This window comes from Penicillium manginii (assembly GCF_028828005.1).
Source record: "Penicillium manginii strain IBT 31320 chromosome Unknown utg000002l:1.0-5564898.0:1.0-5567710.0, whole genome shotgun sequence".
Lineage (NCBI taxonomy): Eukaryota > Fungi > Ascomycota > Eurotiomycetes > Eurotiales > Aspergillaceae > Penicillium > Penicillium manginii.
In genome coordinates, this window is record NW_026643103.1 from 800,313 (window position 1) to 811,753 (window position 11,441).

Genomic DNA, 11,441 nt, shown 5'->3' on the forward strand with positions numbered 1-11,441 from the left:
GCGGGAGTCTTCAATTCGCTATGCACAGGCAACAATGGCGCTGCCTTCTGGCCGTCGCTGCCCTTGCAACTTCTGTGCTTGCAAATCCTCTTAGACTCGGGAATATCACCAGAGGAACAAGCTGGAACTCACAATCTCTAATAAGACGAGATGATGATGATGATGTGTTCGATGCCGCAGACCTGTCTTTCATCAAATCAATGGCAGCCGTCGGTGATTCTTATTCGGCTGGAATTGGCGCCGGTAGTCGACTGGGAATAAGTGGTTCGTCATCCCCAGGTGTTACCCATGCATAACGCAGAGAAGCAATCATTGACTGACGTTGTCTCACTCGATAGACTGGTCATGTAGTCGCTATGATTCCTCGTATCCTTATCTCATTCATACCGATGAGCGACTTGGTGATCAAGCAGCACGCACATTTCAGTTCGAGTCATGCTCGGGGGCTGTCATAGACGATGTTATCAAGAACCAAATCCCAAATATCAACGCTGACCAGCAAGTAATCTTAGTCTCGGCTGGTATGTTAGCACCTTTGACCTTTTACTACGCCGAACTAACCCGACTTGGCATTTAGGCGGTAATGACGCCGAGCTTTCAAAAATTCTAAACCAATGCATCTTCCAGTGGGCTGTATTCAATTCTGACCAGGTCACCAAGGCTAAGACAGCTGCTCTTGCTAACCCAGAGTATTCTTGGGCCAAGTCTTACGACTGGGATGCCTTGGGCCGTGGATGTGCCGGACAGTTGACTCGAACAAAGAACATCATTGCCAGTGCCGGGTTCAGCAAGAGCCTAGATCAGGTTATTTCAGCCGCAAAGCTGAAACTATCATCAGAGTGAGTACTACTAGTCACTTGATCGTCCACTACTAGCAAATCTAGCATGTTCTGTACTGACACGGAATAGCGGAATGATCTACTATACCGGGTAAGTGTGACTCGTCTGTCGAAGAGCTCCACGTACACTTCCAACTGTCGACTAACAAATGTCTTCAACTTGAAGATATGCCAAATTTTTCGCTGAAGATTTATCATCTGCATGTGATAAAGTTAGTTGGTCAACCTGGATTTATGTACGTCTCACCCTTTTATTAAGTATTCTGTTATCCAAAGTTGCAGCTCACTAACGCCGATTCAGAAATTGGCCAATATGTTCCAGCCCGAAGCGAAGCTTACGAAACTGAATCGACAATCGATGAATGATCTTGTCGATGATGTCAATTCTCAAATTGTAAGTATAATCACTCTTACTCTCATCCACTCGAATGGGTCACTGAATGAGAATACTTTATAGTCTGCTGCGGTCAAGAGAGCAGGTAACCAGGTCAAGTTTATAGACTATGACCAATACGTGGGTCTTTGGGGTGGACGCTTTTGCGAAGAGGGTGTTGATGAGTCAACATCAGAGAGTAACACTAGGTGAGCTCTATCAACAAATGCAGAAAGCGTCTCTACTAATCTTGCTTCAAGAAATGGCCTCATGTTCTATGAGCTCAACACCTGGGATCTTCTTGGCCTAAACCCTTGGAAGCGAAGTCCCGACGACCACCCAGAAGCCTCATTTGAAGGTTCCGTGAATCAATATGCAGAGATTACACGCTTGGTAGATCCAGACGCGAATTTAGCCGATCAGGCCATGGTTTCTGATGAAACCTCCGCTTCCACTGCTGCCTTTGCCCAGTCCAAAGTAGCTGTTAAAGTGGCCTCCGAGTCAGACTCTGGTATCTCGATTCCGAATATTCTACCTGACGGGTGAGACGCCTCGCTAAATTGTTTCAATGAATTATACAGCTTTGCTAACGAAAAGGAAACGATGGCTAGATATGGTCGAGTCTTTCACCCCCAACCGTTACTCCACCACCTTATTGCTTCGCTGGTGATTTCTAAAATGACAGATAAAAATGCGCAGGATAATGGCTTCGACGCTATTCCAGAGTTAGCATCGTCTGATTCCTGCCCTTACTATCCATCTTCAAACTCTTCGGGTGGTCGTATGTGTACAGTGCTCCCATTATTCTACAGGTCGATCTAATTTGTTATTCGTGCCCAGAACAAATTGCTGTCGCATCTTATATCAATCCCCTTGCAGATTCCGCTGCATGGGACCGCCTCATCGGATATTCTGATCACAGAATGCCTATTATAATTGCCAATGTTGTGAATGGACCTGATTCTTCCAAAGACACGAATTGGGCCGATGTCATCAGTCGGGGTTCCTCTTCTGGGAAGATTGTTCTTGGCTATGTGAGAACAGGATATCTTGGCGTGAGCATCCAAAAATTCAAAACACGGCTTGGGTCAGGGGATCTGGCAGATTGGACCGCCCAAATTGAAGAGGATATTGATATGTGGTATAGCCTTTACGGCGACGACATAGGTGGTATCTTCTTCGACGAGGGCTGGCCCGAATGTGGCGACAACAATGAATATGTGAATCTTTATAAGTATATCAACAACTTCACCAAGCGCAAGCACCCCGGAGCTTACACTATTCTCAATCCCGGCTCGCCAATGGCATCTTGTTTCGAGGACACCATGGACACATTGCTGACGTTCGAGCTGGACTACCGAGCGTATACGGAAGCTTACACCCCCAATGACTGGACACCCAAAGACCCCCGCAAGCTGTGGCATATCATTTACAACGTGCCGGAAAGCTCAATTGACGAAGTGATACAATTGTCCAAAAAGCGTGGAGTTGGCTTCGTTCAGCTCACGAACGACGTTTTGCCCAACCCCTACGATAACCTTCCAGATGCAAGTTATATGAAAACTTTCATGAATGCAGTTGATGGTGGTTCACCCAAGAACAGTGATGCATCATCCTGGAAGTCTGGAGACAGCGCTGGGTCCGTTTCCGGCCTATCAATTGTCAAATCCGATTATACCTCTGCCCAATTATCCTGGGATTCAGCCTCGAATGCCCTCGGATACAACGTTTACTCAGGAAGCGACATTGTTGCGAGCCTTCCAAGCTCAATGGAGAAGGTTACTCTTGGAGGCCTCTCGCCTGGCGCCAGTCACTCTTTTAAGGTATCAGCAGTGGGAGGAGGTGGCTCGGAAGGCACATTCTCTGATGTTGTCACAGTCAAGACTGAAGCTTTGCCCAAAGGAAGAACAGTTGCGAACTGGGAATCTACTCCTGGGACAGACTCGACTGTGATCAAGGCTGATGTTCTGGTTCCTTATGCCTTTGTTCGCATTTATATCTGGGACTCGGTGGGATGTGACTTCGATGAGAAGCCTGGATGGAGTGTTAACTTTTTAGTTGACAAATACGTCTGCACCCACTATATGGTAGAGGATACATTCCTTTACAAATATAGCGGTACCCTTCCTGAGGGGTCAACAGCGCCACCTTGGTCATGGGAAATGGTCGGCGAGGTCAAGGTTGATATCAAGGATTACACCTACACGTGGACATTGCCCATTGGAACTTCGACGACTGATACTAGCAAATACTTGATCCAGACACAGGGTTACAATGAAGCAGACAATTTCCTTGAGCCTGACCCCACTCATTACGACTGTGATGGATCCGGCATGTGCAAGACTGCGGGCATGTTGAAATTTTGTGACCATGCCGTCAACTATCTACACCGCGATGACACACCTTTCTACAATACAAAGTAAGTTTATTTCATTCTACTATTCCTCTGAATGGAACTATCTTGTTTCGAGCAGGAAAAATTGAACACATATACTGACTGAATCTCTAGTGGTGGGTCTACTCTCACGGGAAACTGTTGGGGTGATCAGACTCGAGGATGTGGTGTTTTTATTCAAGGCTCAAATTGCTCCATTAGTGGTAACGATATGTGGAATGACTATCAAAGAATCCGCACAATCGGTGGTTGTGCCAAGTGTGGTTCGTTTCGCAGAGAAGACGGCTGTTTGGTTACCATCAACTACGTCTATCAATGCGACAACCACAGCTAATTTAATTTACTACTCTAAGGTTTCAAGGGAAAATAATATTCTTTACAGTTCTTTCTGACTTATAGATTCTGGTCCAGGTGCTAGTACAATACTACTAGTACTAGGATTGAAATTGTAGTAGCCTACCCAGGTAGTATGGGCAGCACTTAGAACTATCTTTTGCATTATCATTGTGACAGCTTAAATGACCATTGCATGGCAGATTAGTCTATTCAAAATCCCGTGTTTGGAAAGATGAGGCTTCTTTTATTCTAGAGTTGCGTCTGGGGAAAGCTGATTGAATGTCTGACGAACTTCTTGAAGGTGATGGTAAATCATGATGTTGCAAAGACCCTCAAAGAGTCCGGTGTAGACGTTAGACGTCTAATCCGAGCCATTAGAGCTTTCCAATCAATGCTGTACCCATTGGCGTCGCTTGAAATATCGCTCAATCGCTGGTATAATGGCACAAAGCCACAAAATCATTACAACAACCCATCCAATTCCAAATGCGTAGCCATTTGTTTTCTGAAATCGTGGTACATCAGAAGTTGGGAATATGAACTGCTGGGAGACAGTTTCAACAGCGCTGGTATTTTCTGTCAATCAAATAGCCTTAGGAATGTTGGGGACATAAAAGATCTTACTATCCAACAGAGATCATCAATGATGTAGCCAAGGCACGCAGCTGCTTGTCGCCGCAACAGCTCGAGTTTAACCACGCGCTGATGAGAGGCGCAATTGCCCCGTACGCGCTGCAAAGGTAGTATACGGCCATCATGAAGTGGTCGTTGTGAGACCACACATTAAAAAAAAAAACGATATATGCAAACAACTGAAGCAAACCGAGTGGTAGAATGACGAGAGGTGGAATTTGGATTTTATCCATCACTGCTGCGCTGAGAACCATCCAGATCAGTTCCTAGTACACGTTGGATTAGTTTCCAGAGCGAATGTATTCAAATCCATGGATTCAATATAGAAATACTGACAACACAACCGATCACAGTGGGTAAATCATTAATCCTTTCCACGCTGTATTTAGCATGCCCATCAACCTTTGAAGACTTGAGGTATAGAGTCATCCATCTCTGTAAGTTGACGCCACATGTACATTCCATTGTTTTTTTCGAAGTTAACAACTCACTTTCAAGTTGAAAAAATTGCAATTAGTTATTAGTGCTTACCCCCAAGCAGCACAAAACACCCACAGCTGCAATGAGCAAAGTACCCTTTTCATAGCAGCGAAGTCCCATGTGGCCTCGATGGCATCTCGATTCTCATCCTGTAAACGCTTGATACTTATTTCACGTTCTTTTTCTGTCATCCACCAAGGCTTCGAAGATTTCGGTTCATCTGGATAAATTTGCCCTTTGTTAGTGATGAGCACGGAGGAGGACCTTCTCTCACTGTTTGAGTTGAACGTACTGGGGCAGCAGCAGAGGCCGAAAATGATGACGGGAATACCAATGAGAAAGTCGAAAATAAATACCCATCGCCAGGACGCTAGGCCCATTACATGATTCATATTTTTGTATCTGAAGAAGGTAATCAGTCCAAAAGACACTTAGTAGTAGGGTTGCAAACGTTTCAGATATGGGGCCTTGACAGTCCGGCTTACCACTGCCCTTGTTTCCGGATTTTATATAATCTTTGACAGCGTTGTCCTTGGCCTGTGTATTGGCCTGGACTTTGGCAACAGTCTTGTTCGGTTCCTTTGAATCTTGATGAACATCTATGCGTAGATCAACTGTTTTAACAGTATTGCTGCGGGTGGTCAAATTGTCTGGTAGAATTTTCGTGATCTTGTCGATATTATTTCGGGCGGCTTGAGAAGGCTTATTAAGGACAGTCTTCTAAGGCATATCGTGAATCAGAAATGGATGATTTGAATTTAATTCTGCAAATAAATTAAAGGATCTGGGTCAAAATCTTACCAGGGAAGCTAGGGCGTCGAAGGGATTTTTACCTTAAATATGAAGGGATGTAGTATTGTTCTATCGCTGACAAAAATTATTTTGGTTTCTAAATAAAGAGTTTTGCCGGCAACAAACTATCCATTTCAAATACCAGTAAGCGCTTCACAACCTGAACAGCTCACTATTAGTTGCACCTAGAACGGGCATCTTGCTAGGACTGATCCGCAATTTGTGGGCGATTCGCCGATATCTAGAGATCGCCAGTGCTTCTTTTAACGTAGGCGCTTAATTTTGGTTGATACCTTTTGGCTCAATGACACTTTGTAAATAGGCGCCCATTAATGGTGGAACAGGATCTGTGTATAGAACGTTAGTTATGTTTTAAAAGGGCAACATCAGGATTTAGGACGTTGTCCCCCGTGGTGCTAGATGTGTCTGGGCGCAGGAGCACAAACACAAGGCATGTGCCTGATTCTCCAAAATGTACGCAGCTGGGTTAAATGTATGGGATATATGCTAGAATACGTGCCAGATTACTTCCAGATACCACGCGAATGAGAGAGAGGTAGATGCTAAATTTGATTATGTTACTTACGTCTGTATGATCGGGTCAAAAAGTAACGTACTTGCGCAGGTGATCTATAGCAGCGAGGAAAATGCTTTGTCTGTTCTCGGTCTTTGGGTGGCTATGTGCAGATACCAAGACACCGAGCGTTTCAGAGGTACTAGGCTAGTTCAATCATAGCTTGTATTAATGCAGCTGAATGGACCCGTGCAATTTTCAGGCAACGGAGCGTCATTCTCACCCCGGCTCACCCCATTCTCACCCTGTCTATTGCGCACTCACCCTAATCACCCGAGTCGCGCGACGCTAAAGCGGCGCTCACCCCCTTCTCACCCGGGCGGCACCCACCGCACTACCTGCTGTGTTTTAGCCACACGCCGGCAGGTTAGTAGTATGGTGGGTGACCACATGCGAATCCCTGCTGTTGTATGTTTTTGTTTTGTTTTTGCTCCAAAATAAGCAAATGATGACGATAGCATCCAACCGGCCACTTTGATTTTTTTATGCAAGTCTTCGGCGCTCTAAAACTGGCCGCAATAAATTTGAAAAGGGCAAATCTTACCCTTATTCGCACCTTGTTTATTGCCGACTCGTCCTTGTCATCCTTCAAGTTCGTTGCGCGACCGTAAATCGGCGCTCACCTTTTCTCTCCGGGCAATAACCACCGGATAGTGACTGTATATGAATTTACAGTCGCAAGTTAGCAATCTGGCTTGCAATAGAATGATTCCAGCCTTCTGTTATTTGCCAATTTACATTTCGTGCCGAGGTTCTTCTCTTAGAAAATTGAGGTTGGAGAGGGAAAATAGACAAGAAGTGTCTGATTCAATACTAGCTAAACCCAACTTTCGAGTCATGTTTCCAATTCCAGTTGATAGTATAAAAATTCATGCTTTGTGTGATACTAGATTCATAATCTTAAACAGACAGCGATATCCACCCAGCTCAAGATAAAATCACATAACCTTGACGTTGGCACGACCCGTCAAAGGCACATCAACATGAAGCACCAACTTCTTGTTCTCAGAATCGTAGTCAGCATGACGGAGTCCCTTAGGCTTCTGCTTCACACCAAGAACGGTGACAGTCTCAATGTTGACGCCAGCATCATACTCAAACGAACCAGTCATACTAAACTTGCCCTTGGCGTACTTGAAATCGATCTCAGAAACGGCATCCTGCACAACCGACTTGCCGTCATCGAGATACAGCGAACCTTCAGCAGAGCCATCGAGACCGGGCGCAATGACAATGTTGAAGCCCTTCTTCCGCAGAGCGGTAGTGGTGTTGGCGCTCTCGATGCGCTGCGGGTAGATAATTCCACCCTTGTAGTGGATGGTGATATCTGTGTAGTCAACCTGGGCCGAAACATACTCGCCACGTCCACGGACGGGCTTTCCGGTACCCCATTCGTAGAAAATATCGTCGGGGAGATAGTAGCTCAGGCTTGTGCTGTTCTCTTCTGTGACTGGGCTGACGAGGATTCCATCACCGTAGAAGAATTGGAGATCGATAGGATAGGTGTTTTCGTCATTGGGGTAGTTGAAAAACAAAGGATTGAGGGACGGGGTGCCGGTCTGGTTTTGCTTGTAGATGGCAGTGTAGATATAGTCGACTAAAAGCGGTCATTAGTTATAATTTTCGTCCACCGGGGGGTTCCTATCATGACTCACGGAGCTGATATCTGATGGCGATTCCTTTGCGTGCGGACTCAGCGACCGTCGGCCAGCGGTAGAACTCCTGGGGGATCGCGGAAATTTCGGCGTGGTTGCGGAAGAATGTGTAGAAGCAGCCAAGAGATGCCCATCTAAGATATCGCATTAGCTTGAATCTCTCATTTGACATAGGCATGTACTCCTCACCTAGCACATAGTGTTTCTGTTGTATTGCCACCGAAACCGCAAACATCGGGGCCGACGAGGGGAATTTGGTACAGCGATGCAAACTGCAGAATCTGACTGATGGAAAGCTTATACCAGGACCATCCGGAAATGTTATCTGCAGAGAGCCGAAGTTAGCACCGAGCAGTTACTCATAATTATTAAAGGTTATAAGCCGGGCGGTTTTCTTACCTCCAAGCCAGTGCGATACGTCCTTTCCGGAGCCTGCGAACGTGCTTCGGGTAATTACCAAGGCACGATCATCCGGACGTCTGGCGCGCATGGCATTGTGAGAGTGCGACGACATCATAGCACCGTAAAGATTGTGTGTATCATACTGGATGTATCCGCCGCTTTGCACCACGTCGGTGTCGGCAGTGCTGTCCGCAAGCGTGGGCCCTGCGCCATTTTGAATCATGTATGGTGGTCTGATAAGCTCACGTCCTGGAAGACCCTTGCATTCCTTAGGTCCACAGCCAGAGCCAGTTTTTCCGCCATGCTGCCAGCCAGAATGCGAAGGAGTCTTGTTGGTGCGCCAATGGCCAGCGCCGAGGTTGCGGCGAGAACGAGGCCGAGGTTGATCACGTTGAACAATGGTAACTTCGCGCTTTTCTTCCGAGTTGCCAGAAGCAAAGTTCGGTTGTAGACTGGCTGGGAACCCGGGGATCGGGGCATCGGGACCATCTCGAACCGGCGGGGCCGCTGGAGGGTCACCGTCCACCTCTGCAAATTTCTCCGGAGTGGTGTTGTTGCCTGGGTAGGGGCGGTTAAAGAAGTTGGCGGGCTCGTTCATGTCAATCCACAGTGCATCAATGTCAGGGCCGTGCTCTCCATCGAAAAAGTTGGCGAACTGTTCGGTCCAGTACTGCTGCGACTCGGGGTGGAACCAGTCAGGGAAGTAACTCGGACCGGCCCAGACGACACCCTTGTATTCGGATCCATTTTTTTCCTTCATAAAAGTATCATACTTCAGACCACCCTCGAGTGCCGGATTGGTCTCCTTATAGAACACAGCAGGGTCGACCATGACAATATAGTGCTGGTCTCTCGCATGAATCGTGTCGACCAGATCCTTGTACAGATTGGCTGGGAAACGTTCCGGGTCAATGGTGAAAATGCGCCGGCGATCCATGTAATCGATATCAGTCCAGATGGTTTCGAGAGGAATGTTATTGGTGGAGTAATTAGCGGTAACAGCAGCGACCTCATAGACGTCCTGGTAACCGTATCTGCACTGGTGATAGCCCAGACCCCAGTAAGGAGTCATCAGGGGCAGCTGAGTAATTTCCGCGTATTGAACGGCCACATCGCGTGGGGAAGGTCCTGCAATGAAGTAGAAATCGAGAACGCCGCCAATAATGTTGTACTCAAGGAATTGGCCGCCCTTGTTGTCGATGAAAATATCCATGCCATTGGAGTTGAGAAGGAAGACTCCGTGAGTGGCATCTTTCCTGTGGTCGAAATATATGGGGTGAGCACCGTACAGATTCTCGCCCTGGGGGGTTCCATAAGCATCGCGAGTGTAGATTGTACGGGTGTAGTTGGTCGTGTTCAGCATGAACGAGTCACTGTGCTCACCCAATCCATAAAGGTGTGGGTTTTGAGGCAGTTTAGTCTTAAGATAGACATATTGACTCTCGAATACCAGCTTGCTGCCTGAGGTATCGAATAGTACTTCACCGGTATCAGTGCGAGATACAGTAAACGAAAAGGGGTCGGCAACAAAGTTGAATTTAAGCTTGGAATTCTTTGGAGAGATCCATTCGCCATATCCTGGGCGCGGGAACACACTGTCTGGAACCTGGTACACGGTGTTGTTGGTGTCCAAGATCTTGACGTGGAGTCGATCACTGGTCTGATATTCCACCTCCAGCTTCAAGTCCGGCAGATCGGTTCCGAAAACATTGCAAGCCGGTCCTGCCAGGGACAGTTCCGCGTAAAATCCTGATTGAGTCTTTCGTTGCTTCGTCGCCTTGTATCCGGGGCATTTCGACAGGTCCTTCTCGTAGAGGTCATTGCCTGGGGCATCTAGATCAGCGACACCAGCCTGGCTTTGGGCCAAGGCACAGCCACTCAGGGCTATAGCCGAGGTGACTAGTTTCTTGAAGAACATGTTGACGCCTTGCAGAGCAAATGGTCCAAGTGATACATCTTGCCCTTATATACCATCTCTCGGCCTCTATTCGGAGGTACATTTGCCAAGGCGGAGCGGAGCGTGTTGTCAGTGCGGCGAATGCAACATTCCCCAAGACAAGGCCCACGATCCCCACCCCGCAAAATTGAATCCTATCTCGATCGCCTACCTCTTGCAGATCTTGATAGAAAGAGCTTCACTTTTTGTCGCTGTCCCTGCCATTCTGTCCATTTCGCTCGGATATCTGTGGCATTTGTCGTATTTACAAACTGGTTTTCCACCGGCATGAAGATAAGACCAGCGGAATCAACAGCGGGCGAGATGTTAGCAATGCCGGTGATTGTACGATATTCTTGGCATTTCCCAAATTACCGAGTCCCCCGCTAAAAACCCGAGATATGATGCAGTCAACTTGATTCCGAAGCCAAGACCATGCCAACTACCGGCTGTTGATTTCTATTTCTCCGCTAAATGCCCGTCCCTGTGGGGCACCACCCCAAAGCTCCTCGGCACCCCACATCATCTTTAAATCCTTGACTCTTCTAACCAGGGAGATGGAATTATCCAATCAGCCATCTGGCTAGGGTTGCGCAGCAAGATCATATATCGTCATAGGAGATTAGCGATCAAAGATGGAATTTTGGGTGTGCAAATACCAAGAAAGCCAAGAGAATAGTCGTTTTAGATCGCACACTACAAACAATCTCATGGCTATTCACTGCCCCTCATCTATCGAGAGATGGCGATTGCAGCCAAATACTCGCTTTCATAGCGCACAATTTTTAAGTATTGTTTTTGATCTTTTTAGATTGAGTTGACTTGACGAACCACCTCCCCCAGTTGGGACGAACTTGAAGATACACTCTAAAGTCTCACAGACAAGTTATGGCATCCATCTCCTGCCAATATTGCCGAATCCAATACTCTATTCTCAGACGCTGCTATATATACTGTATTCAATAGATGCTCTCCTTAGTTTTAATTGAGACCTTAAAGCAAGACATCGAGTTATTCAAATGGGGC

The 11,441-nt window shown here is 46.8% G+C and overlaps 3 protein-coding genes across 3 annotated transcripts; 1 reads left to right on the plus strand and 2 right to left on the minus strand.

Annotated features, from left to right (window-relative positions):
* Positions 1 to 20: 20 nt before the first annotated feature.
* N7533_001591 (uncharacterized protein) lies at positions 21 to 3,941 on the plus strand (the record flags this gene model as incomplete). The annotated part of the gene is made up of 11 exons (XM_057098241.1): positions 21 to 264; positions 339 to 521; positions 578 to 839; positions 910 to 930; positions 1,006 to 1,075; positions 1,141 to 1,233; positions 1,297 to 1,421; positions 1,473 to 1,754; positions 1,824 to 1,993; positions 2,053 to 3,631; positions 3,722 to 3,941. The coding sequence occupies 11 exons, from the start codon at positions 21 to 23 to the stop codon at positions 3,939 to 3,941; spliced, it is 3,249 nt and encodes a 1,082-aa protein (XP_056963377.1).
* Positions 3,942 to 4,331: 390 nt separating this feature from the next.
* N7533_001592 (uncharacterized protein) lies at positions 4,332 to 6,046 on the minus strand (the record flags this gene model as incomplete). The annotated part of the gene is made up of 7 exons (XM_057098242.1): positions 4,332 to 4,509; positions 4,568 to 4,842; positions 4,913 to 5,066; positions 5,108 to 5,276; positions 5,349 to 5,486; positions 5,542 to 5,748; positions 6,022 to 6,046. The coding sequence occupies 7 exons, from the start codon at positions 6,044 to 6,046 to the stop codon at positions 4,332 to 4,334; spliced, it is 1,146 nt and encodes a 381-aa protein (XP_056963378.1).
* Positions 6,047 to 7,360: 1,314 nt separating this feature from the next.
* N7533_001593 (glycoside hydrolase family 31 protein) lies at positions 7,361 to 10,397 on the minus strand (the record flags this gene model as incomplete). Its single annotated transcript, XM_057098243.1, has 4 exons — positions 7,361 to 8,019; positions 8,078 to 8,211; positions 8,267 to 8,402; positions 8,477 to 10,397. The coding sequence occupies 4 exons, from the start codon at positions 10,395 to 10,397 to the stop codon at positions 7,361 to 7,363; spliced, it is 2,850 nt and encodes a 949-aa protein (XP_056963379.1).
* Positions 10,398 to 11,441: the final 1,044 nt, after the last annotated feature.